We start from the raw sequence: 23,946 nt of genomic DNA, 5'->3' as shown, positions 1-23,946 counted from the left end.
GTACTCACATGCACTTCTTGCTTTCAGAATAGCCCAGCTGTATATCACTGCCTTCCTGCCTGCTGTGCCAGTGAGTCGCTGCTTTTCTCCTTAACCTTTATACAAACATTCAAAACCAATGTTTGACGTTTTTTGTGCTGTGCAATAATTTATTATTCTTCCATAGGCAATGTTTCTACATCATCTTCAGGTGTCTTACCTGCAGAACCAGGTCCATTTCTCTATTCCGATCCCGTACTGGTTTTACAGATATCGTAAATGTTTCTAAAACTAATTACAATTTTGGTGGAAAAGGAAATGTAATCACGCTGACTACATTTTGTATTCTCAGGGAATCATACTGCCACAAATGTATAGTGCTGCTCTGGCAAACATTGCAAATGTGGTGACAAACTATATTTTTATTCACTGGCTGGATCTGGGTGTTAGGTATGCGAACTCACACTCATATCACTTTAATGCTTTAATTCTGAATAAAAGAATTTAACACTGATATCAACCCAAATGTCTTGCAGTGGCTCTGCAGCTGCAAATACTCTGTCTCAGATTTACATCTGTACTTTTCTGTTTGCTTACATTTTGTGGAAGAGGCTTCATGTAACAACATGGGGAGGTATACTGAGAACAGTGACGATCTCATGCACCATCTTCTTCTTTTCCCTAGTTTTATATAAATGAGCGTCTCTCTCCCCCTGCAGGCTGGTCTGTGGAATCACTGCAGGACTGGGGCTCCTACATGAAGCTGGCTATTCCCAGTACATTAATGAAATGCTTTGAGTGGTGGGTTTATGAGTTTGGGGGATTCTTTGCAGGTAATCCTTTTTTTTTTCCTTTTAGATGATCATAGACAATCTAAAAATATTTGAATCATGCCTGCTCTTTCTTCTTTGTCTGTAACAATCAGGAATGCTGAGTGAAAATGAGCTGGCAGCCCAGCACGCTGTCATGATGGTGACTGTCATAACATATATGGTAAGGTTTAATCACTACAAATCAGAGAATTAAATTCTCCCTTTAAAATATTTCTTTGGTTGCTTTGAACCACCTGAGAGCAAATTTTCTCCTATACTTTTTTCATAATAATGAATCCATAGTTCCCTCTTGGTATTCAAGCTGCGGCATGTGCCCGGGTGGGTAATGCTCTTGGTGCAGGAGACACCGGCAGAGCACTCCTAACTAGCAAGATGTCCCTTACTCTTGCAGGTCAGTTAGAAATGTATCGTGATTTATATTCGTTTCCCATAACTTTATTACCGTTATACAGATTTTGGAGCTCTTGTTTTCTAGGTAGCATTGCAGTTGTAGAAGGCCTTGTCCTTGGCTCCGTCAAAACAGTGATTGGCTTCATCTTCACGTCAGATGAGTGGGTTCAGCTGCATTCACATTTCACTAACAGTAATATTCCTAAACACTGTTGTTGCATTCAAAGATTGGCAAGGATGTGCAAAACCTTAATTAAACCTTTTCTTTCAGGAAGATCATAGGTCTGGTCTCACAGCTGATGAATGCTTACTGTTTCCTTCAGTTCTTTGATGGTCTCGTGGTGAGTTTTAGTTACACTTGGCAGCGCGTGTATGCTCCTAAAAGCATGACAAGTAAATCTAATATAAAGTTTATCTCTGTTTCATCCAAGTGTGTGTGCACGGGCATTTTCTTAGGCACAGGGAAACAGAAGATTCCAGCTGTGGCTAATTTCATTGGATACTACTGCATAGGGCTTTCTCTAAGTATCATGTTGACATTCGTTGCAAAACTAAGAGTGTTGGGTAATTGCACAAAGTGATGCTTTTTTTGTAATTTACTAAAATGAGCTTTTAAAGTGAAGCTTGCCTTGCACTTAAGTAATTTGTCATTTTCTCTGCAGGTTTCTGGCTTGGACTGCTTGTTTGTGTCATTTTACAATCTACCTTCTACATTATTGTCATCTTTAAGCTGAACTGGGAACAAATCACTGAGGAGGTATCATATGAAAACAACCAATAAAGATACTGTGCCTCAAATTGAAGATCAGTTTATACTTAGCTTCCAAGACCCAAAAAATATTAATGAATCTATTGCTTACACTGACTTTTCATATTTACAGGCTGTGAAACGGGCTCAGAAAAATCCTTCGTTATTAGGAAGAGCTCCCGTGACAGGCACTGTGGAAACCAGCACCCAAGATCAAACATCAAGTAATGTGAGTCTATGTAACAGTGAAAGTCAGCAATAGCAACAATTAATCTAAATTTCTTGACATAGTTTTGTTTTTCTTAAACCGTTCTTGATTACATTTATATTATGTTTTCTTCCATTACTGACATATATATATAGTACTGTGCAAAAGTCCTGAGCCACCCTTTGCTCTTTTGACATGACTTGCTTTTCTACTCATTTCAGTCCTTGTACATGGCCATTTTCAGAGGAATGATTTCCTTGTATTTGCTAAGTCACTTTGCACTTACCTATGAATCATGGAAGCTTTAAAAGGAAACTTTTTTTAGTCTTGTGTCAACATAACAGCTAAATTAGCAAAGAATGGATTTTAAATTGTATCTGTACCCATTTTCCCAGCAAAATATTTTTAAAAAGTGGAGAAATTAGATTTTCGCAGAGTACTATATACTATTGCAGTGGTGGATGCTCATATTCAACATGGCCAGATTTTCAAAGAGTTAGTAACCCCTATGTGCTAAAAGCTCAGTTTTCACACTTCTATATGCTGGATTGATTGCAGATGTTTTTTTTTCCCTTTTCTTTGCTCTGCATGATTGCAGTGAGCACAGCACGTCCTTCATACAGATACTTCATGCACACAGGTTATGACCACAGCAGTGTGACCAACCTGCTGGTGTTTTTGTTTCATTTTTCCTAGCTGATGGATGGCTATATGTCTGTGAGCACTGAGTGCCAAGACAGGGGCACTGTGGTGCAGGATCGAGATGTGACACAGAAGCTGAAGGGCAGCCGCCTCTCCATCACCCAACTGATCCTCAGGCGAGGCCTCATTATGTTTGCTGCAGTTGCACTTCTTGCTGTGGGAGCAGGTGTTCACTTCCTTGTGCCTTTGCCCGAGACCAACTCTACTGTGGACTCGATCAACACTACATATACTCCTGATCAAATTTTCTCCACCATGTTGGTGCCAGATGAAGAGTCAGAGTGAACAATAGATAACTGCAATGATTCTGTTTAATGTTGTAAGAACAGAAAATCTGATGTTGCCTTCTCAAACCAGTTTTAGTTTGATTTGTTTGTCTCTGCAAGGTGTTGTAGACTGAACACAGGCAAATATAATGCTCGTTCATTGATTAATCAAGAGACCATTCATTCATTTCCTGCTCGTCTGCCTTTGTGCCTGCTTGTGCCATCCGTTACTGTCTGCTTTGTAATGCAAATGCTAGCATATTGCTGAGACCTCCCAGAAAAGCAGCACTGGAGTTATTTCCCTGAACGAGACAGACATTACTCATGTTCAGGTAGCCAAGTTGGTGATAAGTAGGTTCAAAATAATACCAACAGCCAAGATGAACAACATGAAAGCTAGAGCCAAGCCTCTACGCAGAACCAGAGTCCTGAAAGAGAGCTCTCCTTCAGCTGTCCTCACTGTTGTTTCCACCTGAACATCCATCAGATCAATGGTGTCTGCTTGACCCACTGAGTTACCAGAGTCTTCTAGTTGGGTACCTGGACATAAATATATGCAAATGTTCCATGTTAGGGATCATGAAATTATAATTGTTATTCAAAATATTGTTCACGGTTTGGAAGTTTTCTATATTAATTGCTGTATAATCAATATCTAAAATCTCTGAATTGTTTTTTGTTTGTTAGTTTTTTTTATGGTTCTATCTGCTGATCCAACTGAGTGCTTTTTTAGTGTTGCCATAGATTGTGAAGTTAAAGATGTTAAAGGACATTTAAAAAAGATGAAGATCTTGGTTTCTGATTGTTTAGCAAATACCAATTTGCAGACAAAAATTTGGACTTTGAACATTTCATACTTTTAGACCATGCATGATTAAAAAAAAAGTAGTAAGGACACTTACTACATACAAACATATCAAAATGACAACAATAATAAAATAGCTATAAAATATGTTATAGACCTTTAAAAGTGTTAAATGTATTTACTTCTACATGTAGATTGTGCTTTTTTAGTTTACCCTGTCTACAGCAACTAAAGCATGACACTTTTAGGATTATTGTCAAAGATAAATTGTAAGTCACACCACTTGGTGAAGTGAAGGTAGGAAAAGATTTTAGCCTTTGTTTAATATTAAAGAAGTTACTGGTGACATAATGCTGTCCTAACCTTTCCGCACTCAACACATTTTATTGTGGCTTGAATATGACAAAGGTAGTTTGCACATACATATGGAGACATTGTTGCAATAATCAAACTAAAAACAACATAATTCATTTCTGGTGGCGCAGGATACATTTGTCGCAGGTTTTGTGACAAATTTGTCCTGCGTCATTTTTGGGTCCACGATGTGGTTATTGAAGATTTGGGGACACAACAGTCTGTAAAATCTTTTTGAATAATGTAGATACATAATTCAAATACACAAACAAGATTCATTAAATATTCTTCTAAAGGTATCTTTTAAACTCTGTATGTTCTACTTCCACACAGAACTGTTTTGTTTCTCGTGATGAACAGGATAAACACTTTTCAGCCAAATTAAATAATTTGTGAAAACTGTCCCTTACCTGTGTCTGTGGAGCTTACATGCACTCCTGCTCTGATCTGAGCCTGCAAGACGAATCAATGCGTGATCCTTTAATCATAAAGAGACAGCCGAAAACTACTGAAAATTAAATATTTATCCTTAAACACAAACCTCAACTGTGACATTTTTCCAGTTCATTCTGATTAGATAGAAAATCAGGAATAAGCATTGCAGGAACACACAGGTTAACAAGCCTGTCCACAGACCTGAGGAAAACAAAACATGTTTTTCTTTAAGAGGAGGAAGGAGATGTTGATGCTGTGGTAGAAATCAAATGAAAAAAAGAACTGTAGGGACAAAAATAACATGGATACAAACAGCTGATGGTTGAAAACATCTCACCCATGATTCCTAATTTGGCTGCAAACATCAGTGACACTCCAATCGGAAAGCCAACACCATAATATCCCAAAATATTGCAAATAGCTCCAACTCTCTGTTTGCCTGCTCCTCTTATTATGCCACACACGGCAGCCTAGTGACGCAAAAAGGATAAAGACATGGTTAAGTACCCACAAACACATACTTTATGGGATGTTTCTGGGGTATGGCAGATACTCACAGATGTTGCATCGAGTAGAATGAAAGGAGCATAAAAAGATAGGACATCTGAAACCCTTTGCCTGATTTGTCTGAAAGAAGAGAGTCTAAATTTTTAAAGTGAGACTGATGAGTTTGTAAACACATATTTTTGTGTAATTTGAGCCTTGTGCAACATTATACAATTATGCTGTTTTAGGAACAGGAAATATGTAAATAATTATCAGCACAGCTGAGTGCAGCTACCATAAACCTTTGTGTCTATTCAGTATAAGAGAGATTATGTAAGCGAAGGATGACAGTAACTTATGTAAGGGTAAAAGGTCGTTTATGAGGCCTGCTATCTCCCCTAGACTTGATACTGAAATTGCATGTGTAAGTGTAACCCATGCTGGTATTTCCTTCCTTTTTTCTTTTAAAGTAACAACTGCTGCGATTTATAAAACAAACAAAAAAAACATAAAATTATATACGCACTCATCATATGTAAAAACATAAGAGATGTGGTCCTTTAGGCTCCCGATGAGAGTTGACAAACATATAGACACTGACACTGCAGTAAAGACAGAAATATAATTAAAGATTTACCTTTTTCGGGAGCAACATGCCTTAACAGTCTTTTTCCTTATAGGATCGAAACCCTTTCTCGAGGGCACATCATAGGTAGGTAAAGAGAAGTGAAAATATTCACGCTTTCTGCTAACATTCATAATTACAGAGACTGTTTAAAATTTCTAGGCTACTTTTGTGCTTCCTTCTGGAGAGCAAAATTGGAATTATGCAACATTAAATTATGTAATTAATTACCTTTAATTGACTGTCTTTAAAATATTTTCAAATGAATATTAGACAAAAAACTAACAAAAAAAAACAAAACACACGGCAAAGAAATAAACATTGATGCATTCTGACCTGCACAGAACATTGACATCTTAGCAGACAGCTTGGCCTGCTCCGTTTCTCCACCTCCCAAAGCATTTCCAACTCTTACACTGCCCGCTATGCTGAAACCCAAAGGGAACTAAAAATAAAAAGGTTGTTACATTGGATGGATGTAAAATGAGAAAATTCTTTATGAATAAAGTTTTTTGGCAGTGCAGAGGGTTTGTTCACATCAAAAGGGCTCACCATGTATGCAACATTTGCCAGTTGATACACAACTGACTGAGCTCCGAGTTCCACTTCATTTATGAGACCTGTCAATGACAGACAGCGGATAGATTTCAGAGCTGCTTTTCTACAGTCAAAGGCATCCCAAAGTGGCCTGTGGCATTACCTGCTAGAAAGCCTCCAATCTCATATGTCCACCATTCAACACATAGCATGACCATGCCAGGGACAGCCAGGTGGATGTATGAGCCCCAGTCCTGGAGGCACTCTCGAGACCAACCTACGTAAGTGTTTATAAAGTAGATGTTAGCAATTCCAAATGTATATTTAAATTAAAGTGCATACAAAAGCAAAAGAAATAAAATACTTTAAAAATTCTCTCAAAACAAATAGTAGTCATATAATAAACCAATAAATCATTTGTCAACCTGCTTTTCTACCACATGATTTAAAGCAAATCTCAATACGCTAATTTCCAGTTCTATAGTGTGGGATTATAATATTATTTTATGCCATGTTATACCCCTAATTAAAGATTGTGAATTATTATGTAGTTTTAGTTTGCATTATTCTCCTGAATTAGAAGAAGGTGATAACTATTGCATTTGTTAAACTGATTTGCATTACATTAGACTGCTGATTTATTGTGAATGAATGATATTGTTTTATGATGCATTATACTGCTGAGTTATAAGAAATACTGTTCGCAGAAAGTCATCGCCTTATTTGTCTGATTAGAAGAGAACAGAACATGCTGGAGTTTTCTGCCCCATCTCAGCAGGAGCAGATAAACAGGGAGCCAAGGTCGTAGCTTAGGCGCCGTGTGAGAGAAAGAATGTGAATGTTTAGGCTTTTATGATTAGGTGGGGGCCACTAGAGGCTATAAGAGGTTGATCAATGCTCCACCATTTTAAGATCTGATGCTGTCTGTTGGCGAACAGGGTTAGTTCAGTTTGGCTTGACTGTGGGGTACAGGGCATCCTGGAATAAGCAAGGAGTTAGAGTCTCCTTACTGTGTTGAACGGTATCTGCGCTTTTTTGGACACAGTTAAATTGAGTTAGGGATTTTAGAGATGAGGCCAGATACAGTTAGAGTCTGATACTGGTTAATTGATTACAAAAAAGTTGGACTTTCTTAACTTAAATTTGTCAAAATTGTGTAGGTGCTAAAGCTGTCAGGCCTGAGAGTGATTGTAAATATAAGACGTCTTTGTAATATAAAATAACAGAGCTGTGTGAAATGAGGCTGTGTGTGACGTGCAGCTGCGGCGCTGCGAGCTATTTTTAGACGGTGTGTGAACATGCAACTGAGGTGGCTGCTGTGAAGCGCACAGAGGACTTTTGCTTCCTGTTTAGTGTGTTTTTGAGTTTTATAATTATGATTTGCAAACAATGATACATGCCTGTAATTGAAACGCTGATTTTGCTGATTATAATATTACAAATAAGGTTTTGAATGACTAGGGTGAATGTTTGATGTTTGGCTGGGTTTTGATATAGAAAAGACAAATCGTGCATGATTTAGACCGGCACTTCAGTCGGCAGAGTAAGATTGTGTGATAAATACAGCTGTGATTTGTTTCAGTTTTATGGTGTGAAGCAGGATTTATAAGATTTTTAAGTGACTCTTGGTTCAGCTCAAGAGTATAGGCAGTTACATTTGTTTTACTTTTAGTTTTATCATAATATAGGGTGTGATCAAGCGCGAATTTTAGCACTAGAGGTGGTGTAGTAATTTCATTCTACTTAGATAAAAGGCATGCTTATTTTGGGGTCGTGCCAAATTAAAATTTTACATATAGGGGATCTTCTTTACATGAATTGCAGTGGTCACAGTGAGTACGAAAAAATGACTAAATACAGTGAATTTTCTTGTCAGAAAAGAAATAGTAAGTGAGTGTTTTAGTGTTTTAATACAGGTGGATTTCTCTCAACCTGGAAACCTGAGTACAGCGGCAAACGGGTTAAATTAACAGAATTGGGACGACAGACAGGCCAAGCTTTGGCTCAAAATTACAGCTTGACCTCACTTTGTCCCCACACGGAAAAGAAGCTTAAAGGACATCTTCTCCTCCAGTTATCGGTTACCATCGCTGGAAATTTTCAGGCAAGTTTTTGGCTGAATTGTTATTGGCACCATGTGTCCCTGAATCTCACAAGCAAGCTCTAACTCCTGGCTGTAGACATGGAATGCTGTTATTTAAGGTGGGAAATCACAATTTGGGAAACAAAATAAAAACACACACACAACCAGAGAAATGTATGAGAAAGGCACGTGTTAGAGAAATGCCTCGTTTGAGAAAAAAGTTGAAATAACCCACCTACAAACACACACACACGCAATGAAGAAATATATATATATATATATATATATATATATATATATATATATATATATATATATATATATATATATATATATATATATATATATATATATATATACATACATACATATATACACACACACACACACACATATATATAAATACAGAGACAATATAAATAAAATATACGAAGGGGATAAATAGAATAAAGAGGAATAAAAATAAAAATACAAGTGAATTGCACATTTCAAGTATTGAGTCTATTGCACCGTTGCACGGTTGCACGGTTAATTGATGATTCTAAATTATCCATGAATGTAAGGGTAAATGGCTGTTTGTTTCTATCTGATAGACTGGTCGGCTGTCCGGGGTGTACCCTGCCTGGTAACCTATCACTTCAGGGTTATTTCCCAGCCCTGCTGCAACCAGGATAAAGATAGGAGGATGGTAGTTGTTGTAGACCCATTCAATTTTTATGGTAACCAGGATCTAGACTTTGTTGAACCGCGTGCAATATGAAGACAACATGTAGTATTTAAGTGACCAAGTAGTATTTGGATAAAAGTTATTGAATAGTGTTGAAATAAACTGACAGAAGTGAAGGATTAAAATATTCCAGGAGCTCAACTTACTCCATCTGAACATGTTTCAATCGTGTTTTATGAACACAACATGCAGGTTTACTGAATATGAAAAGGTTGTGTTGATTTAACTCAGTTGTTTAAGTTTCTACCAAAGCAAAACATTTGTGTGCAACCAGTGTCCACTATTGAATCAAGTAAATCCAGCATGTTTTGTTTCAGTGCAAAAAGGAGTTACGGTACCTGTATTCCTACACAATATTGTCCCGGGGGGGAGAAAAACTTTCTGGTGAAGTTTTGGTTGATTTTTGGGTTTTGCTTGACACTAGGTTGATTTTATCAGTGAGGTTTGGATTGTTTTCTTTCTCTAAGAGAGAGAAAGATGGTTTTATGCTTGGACATGTTTGCAATGGGCCCCAGTATTTGTTATTATATGAGTATTTTATTGGTTACGTTTGTTTTTGCTTTTGTTACAGTGCACTGAAATAAAAACATCTGAGAGGTGTGATCCACCGGTGGTGATATTTTGGTATTTTGTGAGTTCCTGATTTAACAAATCAGCTCTTTAATCCAGGCCTGAGAGATTGAACTTTAAAGCGCTATAAGATATTTTTACTGGAAACAGTCGCAAAGTATTTTTCTCCATGATTGTAATGGGCTCTGGAGAAATTCACTTATATGGGACATTGATCACATGAGAAGTCCTGAGCCTAAAAGGATTGCAGCGAGTCAATCCAGTCCAAAAAACAAGGAACTGTTTTCCTTTAAAATGATGACGTCATCTTGCTGGTGATGGAGGTTCGAATAGGTTGCTCGTGAGACTCCATTATCAGCAATATCTGATATGAATGTGTGTGGATGTATGCATGTGACTGGACTGTGATGGACTGACGACTAAAAGTTTTAACTGACTTGATACTGAGACAAAAACGGTACTGACTTTAGGATTAGTAAATGTCCACAAACAATTCACCCAGCCTGTAAAAGAAGGGTGGATATTTTGTCTTGCTTTGTTTTGTTTTTGCAAGAACAGAAGGATGACAGAGGCTAAAGGGGGAGGCTGTAGCTTCACATGAGTGTGAACTGCATGTCAGGAAAAGTCGGGAGAAAGCGCCAGAGTCCAATTTGGGATTACTTTGAATATGACTGTGTTTTGGATAAAGCTAGTGTCTTGTAGTGGAAAGAGACAAATTATGAGGGACATTTATAAAGGGAAAAAACCTTAAAGTGCACTTGAAAAGCTCACACAAGAAGGCTAACCTAGCTTACCTTGAAAAGGTAAGGGAGCACACTCAACCCTCATCCCCAGAAAACAGAAGCTAACCCCAGGCAAGGCAGCGTGATGCATCCCGAGACAACAGGACGGGGATATCTACATAACTGTGTGAGTCAATTGCCTCCACAAAGTTTATCAATTCACTTGAACCAAAATTACGAACACCCGGTGCTGCAAGAGTTAATAGTCTCAATACCCACGGATAAGCACAAGAGCATGACTGATATGATGAAACTGGGATTTTGTTACACTTAATTATTGCAGACACAACTAAAACTAAACTGAAACTAATCAAAACTAAACTGAAACTAAGGACTTGAAAAAAAAAATAATTAAAACTAAACTAAACTAGCAAACAATTTGTAAAAACTAATTACATCTGATATAAAATTGAAAATCTGAAGTCAAAGCTAAATAATAATAAAAACTAATGAAAATTGCAAAACTATTAAAACCCTGGTCCAGACTAAGATGGCGTTGGACATCTTCAGGGCGGAAAAGGGTTGGTGTGACCAAGGTGTGGTTTGGCTTGTTGTATGTATATTTTGAGATCATATGGCTCTGGATGGACCAGTTACCAGGGCATGGAAGGAGGACAGACTCATTAAATGAGGAGAAGGATTTTTCTGGGATTGGAGATCCTCTGGGTGAGTGGTTGACTAAAAGCATGCATAAAATAAAAGCTATTTTTTGTTATTGATTGGTAATAGATTGATAATTGGCCACATTTACAGCTGTATTGACTTGTTGTGGACGTAGTCTACTTCATGTTTAGGCACTCTAATTAACAGATTGAAAATAGTGACATTAAAGGAAGAGTATGCAGCGCCACCCTGTCAGACGCCAGTGACGGTGGGGCTCATTGATGAATCAGGTGAGCTGCATTCATGGCTGAATCAAAACTAAGTTTCCCCTGCTGTGGTCAGTGAGGGAAAAACAGAGGGAAATAAAATTGAAAGAGGCATTTATAAACGTTTATGTGTCAAGTTTATAAATGGGATAAAAAGGGGGTGTTTTACTGTTATTTCAGCATCAGCATTATTATTACATCAGAATCATATAACAAGCATTGCATTAAACATTTCTTGAAGCTTTTGACATTACATTAACATTTGTATTACGGTGATTGTTATAACCTCAGGTTAATCTTCTATTTACAGGTGTTGGGATAATCATATGATCTTTCATTGCAGGTGTAAACATGATCATTTTTATACATATTGCAGTCTGTTGCTCATTATAGAGTTGTGCTCAAGTTAATAAGGGTTAAAAGCTACAGTCAACGCGATGTTTGGCTGATCTATGGAGTGGAGTGACTTCGAGCATAGAAGGCCGCACGCGCTTACATAACACTGATATCATGTTTTTCTTGGTGATCTTTTATTCAGTTATATCTTTTGCTAAGTTTTAAGTAGTGGCAGTTAATTAAACGACATTCATTTAATCTTACATACCTGATTCAGAGCATTACACACAGATCAACTTAACAATCTGCAAAACCTTGTAGTTGCAATGTTGTGTCTCCATAAGGGACAGTTGGCTCCAGGAGATAAGTGGGAGTCAGTGCCTGTCCTCGAGAAGGAGAGAACATTCCTTTGCTGTGTCAAAAGTAGTCAACAAGTTCATATTCAAGTGAAGTTCATATTAATGCAGGTTTTGTTTCCTGGCAATTCTGCAGACGCAGGCTCTGGGCGGAGCCAGGAGTTGAACAGATCTAACATGACAATTAAATTGGTTTCATTCCCTGGCACAGGATGACAGGACCGGAGCAACGACACTGGATAGGAGAAAGTCTGATACTTTCTGAGATATGAGTTCACTAACCTTTTCTTTTAATTTTCTAGCTCCGTTGATTTGACACATGAGAATGTGTCAAAAAAAAAAAAGGGGGGGGGGGGGAGTTGAGTTTTAACATCAAACAAGGGTTATATGAACATTTTTATGACTTCATTTGTGTTTTTGATAACTTAGGTGTGGTAAAGCTTAAGCTAATAGTGACCCAAGAGGTTTCCAGACTTTTTTTAGAGAATCAGTGAGAAGCATAAATCATTATTTCCATGTTTAAGCATTAATCATTGAAATGAACTGAATAGCGTTTAGATGATAAAATGCCTGTGTTCATGAGAAGCTGAGTACCACACTGGAGAGGAAACCGCGGGACAGTAGGCGGAAGGAAACACATGATTTTTGGGGGGGCAAATGTTAGGATTAAAAATGGCTAATTTGTTTTTGATGTCTTTTGTTAAAATGAGTGGTTTTAATAGTTTTCGTACACACCTTGCAAATGAGTTTGCAATGAGTTGTGACTGTAAATACCCATGAGTTGGCACTCGGTCTTTGGAAGGTCATAAGCTTCGTTCGGTGTGATGGTCCGGACTGATATATTGCAGGTATTGACTTTGAGTGCAGAGGGCTAAATGCAAACACGCTTACACACACAGAGGATATGATTAGAATAAGTCCCTGGGACATTCTGAATATTCTAAACCAATTCTGAATCACCAGAAGATCAGTAGATAACAACATTAGATTATTAGAGCTAGGAAGAGAGGTGTTTTGGTTTTCTGTCTCTTACAGAGAAAGGAACAGACACCAGACGAGGTCACAGATATACGAGGATCCTTCGCAGCAGAGACAGACACGGTGACTGCCGAGACACCAACTGGGTTCCAGTGTCATGGCGTTTGGGCTCCGATTAGTCACCTCAAAAGGATGGATCCCATAAACACAGCAATAACCATGAAGGGGTTGGTGGAAATCCAGGAACACCAGACCAACGAGGTTCGAGAGGCTCTTGGGCAAGAGGGGGACATGTTCCTGTTCCTTTTTCTGGGGGACACAGTTGTGACCCGAGGATACACAGATCGTTGTTTGAAATTGGGGCAGAATAATCCCCTGATCTGTGCAACGACTGAAGGGTTGTCTAACCCCTGAGGTTGAAGAAAGGAGAGCAGAGGATCACCCAACTGGAAGACACTGGTGGCTGCAGCAATAAAATAAAGGCTAAAAGCTCCTCGGACAGAGGTTCTAGTCTGAGTACGTCTGAAGGGTGTGAGGTAGCACCAAAATGAAGCTGTGGGAGAACTGGGGAGTGTCATCTGTACCTGCTATTGTTGTAATAATAGTTTTTCTTGCATCTGAACTGCGCAAACTCAGAGGTCATCTCACGTATGGTTCGCCCAACAGGGGGACAAAGGGCCTCAGGGGTGAGAAGAAATGAACCCGGCCACACTGGATTACAGGGTGTAGGTAAGCTCTCTATTCTAAAGAGCTCAGCATGGGGAGTGTGAGATTATAATATTATTTTATGCCATGTTAGACCCCTAATTAAAGATTGTGAATTATTATGTAGTTTTAGTTTGCATTATTCTCCTGAATTAGAAGAAGGTGATAACTATTGCATTTGTTAAACTGATTTGCATTACATTAGACTGCTGATTTATTGTGAATGAATGATATTGTTTTATGATGCATTATACTGCTGAGTTATAAGAAATACTGTTCGCAGAAAGTCATCGCCTTATTTGTCTGATTAGAAGAGAACAGAACATACTGGAGTTTTCTGCCCCATCTCAGCAGGAGCAGATAAACGGGGAGCCAAGGTCGTAGCTTAGGCGCCGTGTGAGAGAAAGAATGTGAATGTTTAGGCTTTTAGGATAAGGTGGGGGCACCAGAGGCTATAAGAGTTTGATCAATGCTCCACCATTTTGAGATCTGATGCTGTCTGCGTACGGTGTCCATCTCCCACATGTGTGATCATTAAAATCATCGTTTGACTCAACCCGGCCGGACCAGTGTTCAAATTCAAATTTTATTTGTCACGTACACAGTCATACACAGTACGATATGTAGTGAAATGCTTGTGTTGTTATTTCGGTTTTTCCTCTTGTATCAATCCCCAATATTTGAATCTGTAACAATAGTTTTACCCTTTGTCATAGTACTGGGTGCGGTGACCCAGTGTTTGTGTTTTTCTGGTTTACGTTATATTCTCTGATTTGTCATTTTTCATGGTTTTGGTTGTCTCTATTGTTTTCTGCTTATGTTATATTTATAGTCCCTGGTCTTTAGGTTTCTGTCCCTGTGCCCTTCCTGTGCTCCATGTTCCCTCTGTTGTTTCAGTGTAAAGTCCGTGTCTTTGTGAATGTCTCTTGTTTCCTGTTTTACTTTAACGTCTCGCGTCCTATGCTAGTGTTTTCAGTTTTGCTTCCTTCCCGTCTCGTCATGTATGATTACTCCCAGCTGTGCTCTCCTTCTGCGTTTCATTCCCTTGTTATTCCTCTGTGTATTTAAACCCTGTGTTTTTCTCTGTCTGGTGTTACCCCATGTGCTGTGTGGTTCTTCTGTGAGCCTGGATTTCTTTGTCCTTAGTCTCTAGTTTCCCCGTGTTTAGTTCTTAGTTTCCAGTTTCCATGTTCAAGTTTTGGTTTTCACAAATTTATTTTATGAAGTGTTTTATCTCAGCGCAACAAAACTGCCTTCCTTTGTTCATCCCGTCGTTCGAGTCCTGCGTTTGGATCCTCATCCTGCCTGCCACAGCAGTAAACATGACACCCTTGGACTTGTGTGCTTATGTGGCTTTGCTTAAATTTTTAATCGTCTCCGCCTTTTTTTTTTTGCTCCCTTTAGGTGTTCTCATCTCTCAGTCTGTTGCTTTGGATTTTTTCATTTTGAAAAACAAGCCATTTTAGCTCCTCTCGCTGTAAGGACAACTTTGTTCTGATTTGCTGCTTAGATTAAAACAGCGGATGGTTTGGATCACCATATTTACACCCAGGCTGTATGAAAGAAATCACTTATCTTTAGCATCATAATCTAAGAGTTGAAAAGTTGAGCATTTAGAGCAGTCTGAAGTCTGGGCTTTGCTTACAGGGATTACCTAGTCTTTCAAAGTAGCCCTGTGTAATGTGAGCACTCACCAATGTCACAGTATAATAACAGAAAATAAAGTAAAATAAAACAGGTCCACTTAAAGGGAAAATAAACATGAACTTGTTATAACTCTGCTCATTTTGTTTGTAACCTGGTTGTAGGTTTTTGTTTTTTATTGCTTCTTAAATGCTTGATTCGTCAGTTCAGTCCAACTTCAGCTTCGACCTTCGGACTTTTATCTGGTGATCTGTTGACCTCATCCACCTAACCCTTCCATTAAAAGTCACTACATCCAGCTGTCATCATGACAATAGTTAAAATAATAGTCTTTCTCAGACATGTTTATGTTTTCTTTAAACGCTTCTAACAAGTTGTTCATTTTGTAATTGTGTAAAAACAACTTATATTTTATATAGTTAAAGGTTTCTGTTAGTTGTTAATCATTGTTAAACTCATTTGGGTTTCTCTTAATATTAAAAATAACCAGTATCCAGTGTATATGCAGTACTCACCTCCCCAAGTGGCCTTATGAAGTCCTTTCCATATGATATAAGCAAAGAGGATTCCAGCCATTAAGAACTCAGAAATGGCATTGGCTATTGCAGAACCTCTGTAAAGATTATTTCAATGTGTCGTGTTGGTTATACAGTATGTGATGATGTCAGCTGATACCACTAAAGACGATATTAACGAAGTCATGTGCAATCCAATAAAACAAACTCACGCAACTCCAAGGTTTAACGGGAAGAGGACGATGTAGTTGATGAGTGCATTTAGAAGATTGACAACAAAGCCTGTGATGACCTGTGGCCATATAATGCCCTAAAACAGAAATGCAACAAGTTTATTTTAATTAGGAAATGGCGAAATGACAGGCCAGATAGACTGGGTAAAATAAGTATTGAACACGTCACCAATTTACTAAGTAAATATATTTGTAAAGCTGCTATTGCCATGAAATTCTCACTATATGTCAGCAACAACCCATCCAATCAACAAACGCAAAGAAATCAAACCATAGATGTCCATGCGTTCGGTTTTAAGTAACAATGAGAAATGACACAGGGAAAAACTACTGAACACATGAAGAAAGGGAGGTTTAAAAAGGCATGGACAGTCATGACACCAGCTGAAATCAACCCTGTCACTTCTGGTTCAGTCCCAACTAACTGCTTATAAGTAGTATCTCATTTCCAAGGTGTCACACAAGAATCATCTCATGATGGGTAAAGCTAATGGACTCTCTCGAGCCCCTCCCAACCTTATTGTTACAAATCATATTGATTGCGCTGGTTACAGCAGAATTTCTGAACTACTGACGTTTCCGATGAGCACTGTTGGGGCCATAATCTGGAAGAGGAAAGAACAAAATTTTTACCATGAACAGGTGCTAGCCGCAGGATTTCAGACAGAGGAGTGAAAAGAATTATCAGAAGAGTTGTCTAAGAGCCAAGCACCACTTGTGGAGAGCTACAGAAAGACCTTTAATCAACTGGTACAACTATTTCAAATCAATAAGTAATGCACTCAACCACCATGCCCTGTATGCATGCTTACCACATACAGGGAGTGCAGAATTATTAGGCAAATGAGTATTTTGTCCACATCATCCTCTTCATGCATGTTGTCTTACTCCAAGCTGTATAGGCTCAAAAGCCTACTACCAATTAAGCATATTAGGTGATGTGCATCTCTGTAATGAGAAGGGGTGTGGTCTAATGACATCAACACCCTATATCAGGTGTGCATAATTATTAGGCAACGTCCTTTCCTTTGGCAAAATGGGTCAAAAGAAGGACTTGACAGGCTCAGAAAAGTCAAAAATAGTGAGATATCTTGCAGAGGGATGCAGCAGTCTCAAAATTGCAAAGCTTCTGAAGCGTGATCATCGAACAATCAAGCGTTTCATTCAAAATAGTCAACAGGGTCGCAAGAAGCGTGTGGAAAAACCAAGGCGCCAAATAACTGCCCATGAACTGAGAAAAGTCAAGCGTGCAGCTGCCAAGATGCCACTTGCCACCAGTTTGGCCATATTTCAGAGCTGCAACATCACTGGAGTGCCCAAAAGCACAAGGTGTGCAATACTCAGAGACATGGCCAAGGTAAGAAAGGCTAAAAGACGACCACCACTGAACAAGACACACAAGCTGAAACGTCAAGACTGGGCCAAGAAATATCTCAAGACTGGTTTTTCTAAGGTTTTATGGACTGATGAAATGAGAGTGAGTCTTGATGGGCCAGATGGATGGGCCCATGGCTGGATTGGTAAAGGGCAGAGAGCTCCAGCCCGACTCAGACGCCAGCAAGGTGGAGGTGGAGTACTGGTTTGGGCTGGTATCATCAAAGATGAGCTTGTGGGGCCTTTTCGGTTTGAGGATGGAGTCAAGCTCAACTCCCAGTCCTACTGCCAGTTTCTGGAAGACACCTTCTTCAAGCAGTGGTACAGGAAGAAGTCTGCATCCTTCAAGAAAAACATGATTTTCATGCAGGACAATGCTCCATCACACGCGTCCAAGTACTCCACAGCGTGGCTGGCAAGAAAGGGTATAAAAGAAGAAAAACTAATGACATGGCCTCCTTGTTCACCTGATCTGAACCCCATTGAGAACCTGTGGTCCATCATCAAATGTGAGATTCACAAGGAGGGAAAACAGTACACCTCTCTGAACAGTGTCTGGGAGGCTGTGGTTGCTGCTGCACGCAATGTTGATGGTGAACAGATCAAAACACTGACAGGATCCATGGATGGCAGGCTTTTGAGTGTCCTTGCAAAGAAAGGTGGCTATATTGGTCGCTGATTTGTTTTTGTTTTGTTTTTGAATGTCAGAAATGTATATTTGTGAATGTGGAGATGTTATATTGGTTTCACTGGTAAAAATAAATAATTGAAATGGGTATATTTGTTTTTTGTTAAGTTGCCTAATAATTATGCACAGTAATAGTCACCTGCACACACAGATATCCCCCTAAAATAGCTAAAACTAAAAACTACTTCCACAAACATTCAGCTTTGATATTAATGAGTTTTTTGGGTTCATTGAGAACATGGTTGTTGTTCAATAATAACATTATTCCTCAAAAATACAACTTGCCTAATAATTCTGCACTCCCTGTATTGCTGAAGAAACAGCATGTTGAAGCATGTTTAAAGTTTGCTGAACAACATTTAGACAACCTGCGTTCATACTTTTATCCTGTGTCAAAAGCTCACCTTTGGAAAAATTTTACTTAAAAAATTGGTGATGTGTTCAATACTTATTTTACCCGCTGTACATGACATCATTACAGTTTTCCACCAACAGACAAAAGGATGATTAAATATCTGACTGATTTCCTGTAATCAAAAACAGCAGTTCGCAGTGTTTGTCAAGTAAAGTGAATCATAGTTTTATTGACATGAAAGGGCTCAAAGAGCTCTGATCTCCTTGCTATCTGTATGTGGACACCATCAATCATTAAACATTGTAGCCAGTAGGACTGGAGTCTCACTTACAGACACATATTGTATATTCAATCCACTCTATCATTTTGCGGATAAAAGAAGAACACAATCTGTATACCCTGCGATCCAAACTGTATTATTCAAAATAATCATGGAGATATTTACCTGGTTTTGCAGATATCTTGTTTCTAATGAGTACATGAATGCAGCCTGTGGCACACAGAAACACACACACACCAAAAAAATAAAAACAGAAAGAAAAGAACAACATAGTCTGAGTTGCAATTATTTGAAACATTTTATTCTAATGTGATTAGACTGGGACTCGTCCTGTTTGGTAGTGACAGCTTGTTACATCATCAAATACACCTGTACAAGGGGGAAAATAAGTAGAGCTATGCTGTACTAGGTAAGTTAACCAACTAAGTAAGTGTCCAGCAGAGACTTTATAGACTCATTGATTTCTACTTAAAATAATGCGATCACTACCCACTTAAAAAACAGGGTTGAATTTATCTAGCTGACTAGTTAGCCCACTTTGGAAAAGATTTTACTGTGGGGATATTTGATTTCTGTGTCTGGGATTAGCAAGGCCTCCTTTTTGTAGGTGTATTTTTATTTGGAAGAGTGACTCTAAATCTATCTTAAAACATTAATAAAAGGGACATGCAAGGAACAATCAGGTCAGCCTCCAAGGAGATGCATGTCACCCTCTTCCTCTCTCCCACTTAGATGACTTTCCACTTGGTTCAATTTTGTGGCTTTTGTGTTGCACACACACATGCACACTTAGCCTTAGACATACTTACAGGAAGTGCGGGCATAAAGATCTTCACATACATCTGACACAACCTTGAAAGAGAGAGAGACTGATTTTATCCCATCAAAATGAACACACATTTTAAAATTCAAGAAAGCATTAGCGGATTGTGACGGCTGACCTTGCCACCTCTGGTTCTTGTCTGACAGCCAGCAGAATCGGCTCTGTGTTAATAAGGATGGCCCAGCAGGGGAAGCAGGCCAGGAGCAAAATGAGGATGGCCCGCTGCAGAATAACTCCAATTTTCAGCAGGTTATGGCTTCCAAAGGTCTAAAAGCACAGAACAGTTTAGTCTGCCATTACTATTGTTAAGCACCGATGATAAATTATTTGTGATGGATCAAAGATTCGCACCTGAGAAACCAGAGTATCACATGCTGATGCCAAACCACTACCAATAGATATACCTGTAACATTAATAACCTGGAAATACATTAGAAAACATTGGTGGATTGGATGTCACTTTTCTATTGGTTTAATGACTTAATAAAAGGTGAGTGTTTGAATTTCACTTACTGCAATGGCCAGAGACACTCCTGCCAGCTCTGTCTTCCCCAGATGGCCACAAAATATTGTACTTACAAGGCTCAAGGAAAAATTCATGAGCTGGGATATCATCTGATAAGGAAATTCGAAATTAATTAAAAGTTGCCAGGGCAACAAAAACAGCTATTAAAAACTAGTAATTTACAGCGTAAGCGGCCAATTTGTTCTGTACGATATATACCATACCATACCATACCACCTTTATTTATAAAGCACTTTAACATAAAACCAGAGTTCACAAAGTGCTGTACATGCTAATAGCATAAGTGAAGAAAATTAAAATGAGATAAGATAAAATAAATAACTAAAAAACTAAAATAAATTGAAACATGTTAAAACAAATTGAGTCAACCCCTCTAATCAATGCCAAAGGCTTCAGCGAATAAATATGTTTTAAGAAGACTTTTAAATTCCGAGAGAGAAGAGGCCTGCCTAACATGCAAGGGTAGATCATTCCACAACTTTGGAGCAACTACAGCAAAAGCACGATCACCTTTAAATTTATACTTAGTTTTCGGTACCTTAAGGAGCTGCTGATTGGCGGACCTAAGGGAACGGGCAGGTGTAAATGGTTGTAGTAGCTCCGAGAGGTAGGGGGGGCCCAGGCCATTAAGAGATTTAAAAGCAAATAAGAGAATTTTAAAAACAATCCTAAAATGTACAGGTAGCCAGTGGAGTGAAATTAAAATTGGGGTAATGTGCTCAAACTTTTTTGTTCCAGTTAAAAGACATGCTGCAGCATTTTGCACAACCTGCAGGCGCCTAATGGACGCATCACTAACCCCAAAATAAAGTGCGTTACAATAATTCAGCCTAGAAGTAACAAAGGCATGGATTACTGTCTCAAAATGCTGTTTCGATAAGATAGGCTTTATTTTGGCTAATTCCCTCAAATGAAAAAAGCTAGATCTTACAACAGGTCTGACCTGGCTTTCAAGTTTAAGATTTGCCTCTATTTTAACTCCCAGATTAGTGATGACTGGTTTAACATACTGTGCCAGTGAACCAAGATCTATAGTAGTGGCCTCAGAAGCGCCACCAAAAACCATCACTTCTGTTTTCTGTTCATTAAAATGTAAAAAGTTCAAAGCCATCCAGGCCCTTATTTCATCAAGGCATCTGAGCAGCGGGTCTACTGAGAAGCCATTTATCTTTTTAAGTGGGAAATAAATCTGGGAGTCATCGGCATAGCAGTGGAAAGAAATCCCATGTTTCCTGAAAATAGACCCAAGGGGTAGGAGATATAGAGAGAAAAGAAGCGGGCCTAAAACTGAACCCTGTGGGACCCCACATTGAAGAGAAGCAGCAGAGGATACAAACTCCCCTAGTTTCAGAGAGAAAGTTCGCTCTTCCAAATAGGATCTGAGCCACTGCAGTGCGGTACTCCGCATACCCACCAACTGCTCTAAACGGGAAATTAAAATATTATGATCCACTGTATCAAAAGCAGCAGTTAAATCTAACAGCACAATAATAACACAGTCACCTGAGTCATTTGCCAAAAACACATCATTAAAAACTCTTAAAAGGGCAGATTCGGTACTATGTAAAGCTTTAAAACCAAATTGGAAAACTTCTAAAATACCGTGTTCTTCTAGGAAGGACATTAATTGCTTGTAAACTACCTTTTCAAGAATCTTTGAGATAAAAGGCAGTTTGGAAATAGGTCTGTAATTTGCAATAATATCAGGATCAAGAGCAGGTTTCTTGAGTAGAGGCTGAATCACTGCATGTTTGAGATTGACAGGTACAACACCAGAGGACAGACTACAATTTACAATGGGTTGTACAGCTGATGCTATAGTGAGAAAAACCTCTTTGAAAAATCGAGGAGGGAGAGCATCATAAGGGGAACCTGAGGGCTTCATGTGAGCAACCAACTCCTGCAGGCAGAGCAAGGAAACTGGCTCGAACCTGTCAAAGACAGCAGAACTAGGGACAGGGGTAGAAGGGTCGAGAACGGACTGGGAAGTCTGCGCTTTGACAGATAGCACTTTATCAATAAAAAAGTGTAGGAAGTTTTCACAAATTTCCTGAGAAGACTCGACACCAGCAGTCTGTGGAGCATGAAGGACCATGTCAATAGTCTTGAATAAGACATGAGGCTTACGACAGTTTGCCTGAATAATATCAGCAAAATGTTTCCTCTTAGCATCTTTTACAGTTTTCTGGTAAGAATTCCAGTAATCTTGTAACATTTGGTATGACACCTGAAGTTGATCCTTCTTCCATTTACGTTCAGCTCTCCTACACTTTCTTCTGGCAGCCCGGGTGTCTTCATTCAGCCAGGGTTCAGATTTGGCTTTTACTTGCCTAAGCTTAAAGGGGGCCACTGAATCTAAAGCAGTTTGGCAGACAGAGTAAAACCACGTACTCAGCTCTTCTGTATCATTGCATATGAAATCAGGAAGGCCGCCGTTCTGATTAAAAACAATAGAGAACTGTCCAGCAGAGGAAGGGTTAAAAAATACGACAGCTCCTAGCAGCAACAGGAGGAAGATTAACTTTGGTACAAGGAAGGAAAACCTCAAACAGGACAGGCCTATGGTCTGACCATACAACATCACAAACCTCTAAGTTAGAGACAGGTAAATTGTGAGTTAAAAGAAGATCCAACGTTTGCCCATATTTTTGTGTAGGCACAGACACAGGTTGCACAAGATCAAAAGAGTCAATAAGATTTAAAAAGTCCTTTGCCATTGGCTTGTCAGGGCAGCACACATGAATATTGAAGTCCCCAATAATAAGGACATGATCATATTTGGGCATAATTTCAGCCAACAGATCAGAAAAGTCATTTAAGAAGTTCTTATTGTATTTTGGGGGTCTGTAAACCACAGCACAGAGCACTGAGTGAGAGCGACCTAGCTCAAACATGCTCAGTTCAAAGCTACTAGGTGAGGTTGATAATGGCAGTGGTTTACATTTATACTGCTTCTTAAAAACAACCGCTAGTCCTCCTCCTCTGCCTGATATTCGAGGAGAGTTTAAAAAGCAGCAGTCATCAGGTAAGAGATCTGTGAAAGCGCTGGACTCACCGGCCCTCAACCATGTCTCAGTTATACAGAGGAAATCCAGTCCTTGGGTCATAAATAAATCCCTTAAAATAAAAGTTTTATTACTCAGCAATCTAGTGTTCACCAAACCTGGTGGAGGTCAGCGTGTTCGGTATTTATATTTATATATATCGGTATTAATCAATGACTGTAGAAAACAGTCAAAATCTTGGTATTAATCCACGTAATCAAATGCCAATGTATTATTTTAAGTTTTTATTTTTTATTATACTGATTACTGACCACCGTCTATTTAAATACAGGGTACTTACCACTGGTACTGAAAGTTTTGACAGCTCTTTTATTTCGCTCTTGTAACCAACAGGAACCAGCGTGCGGATTCTCTTTAATATAAAACATTCCCTCCATGAGGAAATAGGTGCGCTCTCTGCCCCGGTATCCATGTTTCCGTGGGGAGGGGGAAAATGTCTTTCTGTATTGACCGCTGTATTTATGCTGCTGTTGAACTTGAACCTCTTCCGGTGAGTCAATGATCTCTGTCAGTGTTTAGCATTAATGATGAAAGTGGTTGAAAGTTTGCTTTATGAGCCGCGTGAGAGGAGCTCACGTCAAGCGCTTCCCGTAAAGTCAGCTGGTCTTGACGTCGAAAAATGAATTGGGAACTGCTTTGACCACACGTTTTGTGAGCCTTCAAAGGCTG

The 23,946-nt window shown here is 38.9% G+C and overlaps 2 protein-coding genes across 4 annotated transcripts in view; one reads left to right on the top strand and one right to left on the bottom strand.

Moving 5' to 3' along the window:
- LOC146559994 (multidrug and toxin extrusion protein 1-like) overlaps positions 1–4,825 on the top strand; it is a 10,200-nt gene extending 5,375 nt beyond the window's left edge. The window contains exons 5-17 of one of the 3 annotated variants that reach the window (XM_085243777.1): positions 28–70; positions 167–211; positions 332–429; positions 516–613; positions 699–812; positions 905–972; positions 1,095–1,203; positions 1,288–1,363; positions 1,474–1,543; positions 1,634–1,766; positions 1,865–1,959; positions 2,084–2,179; positions 2,855–4,825. In XM_085243777.1, the coding sequence (XP_085099903.1) occupies positions 28–70; positions 167–211; positions 332–429; positions 516–613; positions 699–812; positions 905–972; positions 1,095–1,203; positions 1,288–1,363; positions 1,474–1,543; positions 1,634–1,766; positions 1,865–1,959; positions 2,084–2,179; positions 2,855–3,145 (1,336 nt within the window). In that variant the 3' untranslated portion in view covers positions 3,146–4,825. Of the gene's footprint in view, positions 1–27; positions 71–166; positions 212–331; positions 430–515; positions 614–698; positions 813–904; positions 973–1,094; positions 1,204–1,287; positions 1,364–1,473; positions 1,767–1,864; positions 1,960–2,083; positions 2,180–2,854 lie in introns of all 3 variants that reach the window. The other 2 variants (XM_085243775.1, XM_085243774.1) reach the window with 2 other exon arrangements.
- slc47a3 (solute carrier family 47 member 3) lies at positions 3,455–23,946 on the bottom strand. The gene is made up of 17 exons (XM_085243779.1): positions 23,558–23,946; positions 20,200–20,301; positions 20,038–20,106; positions 19,805–19,953; positions 19,673–19,715; positions 19,029–19,073; positions 16,146–16,243; positions 15,934–16,031; positions 6,532–6,645; positions 6,384–6,451; positions 6,168–6,276; positions 5,733–5,808; positions 5,278–5,347; positions 5,058–5,190; positions 4,827–4,921; positions 4,696–4,738; positions 3,455–3,666 (listed from the first exon to the last, which is right to left on the bottom strand). The coding sequence occupies exons 1-17, from the start codon at positions 23,687–23,689 to the stop codon at positions 3,455–3,457; spliced, it is 1,656 nt and encodes a 551-aa protein (XP_085099905.1). The 5' UTR covers positions 23,690–23,946.

The sequence above is a fragment of the Mchenga conophoros genome, linkage group LG14 (assembly GCF_057382185.1).
Source record: "Mchenga conophoros isolate Kocher_MC1m ecotype Shallow Benthic linkage group LG14, M_conophoros_male_GT1.1, whole genome shotgun sequence".
NCBI classification, from domain to species: Eukaryota; Metazoa; Chordata; class Actinopteri; order Cichliformes; family Cichlidae; genus Mchenga; species Mchenga conophoros.
The sequence above is the reverse complement of the archived record's forward strand: the minus strand, read 5'-3'. Positions and strand labels throughout refer to the sequence as shown.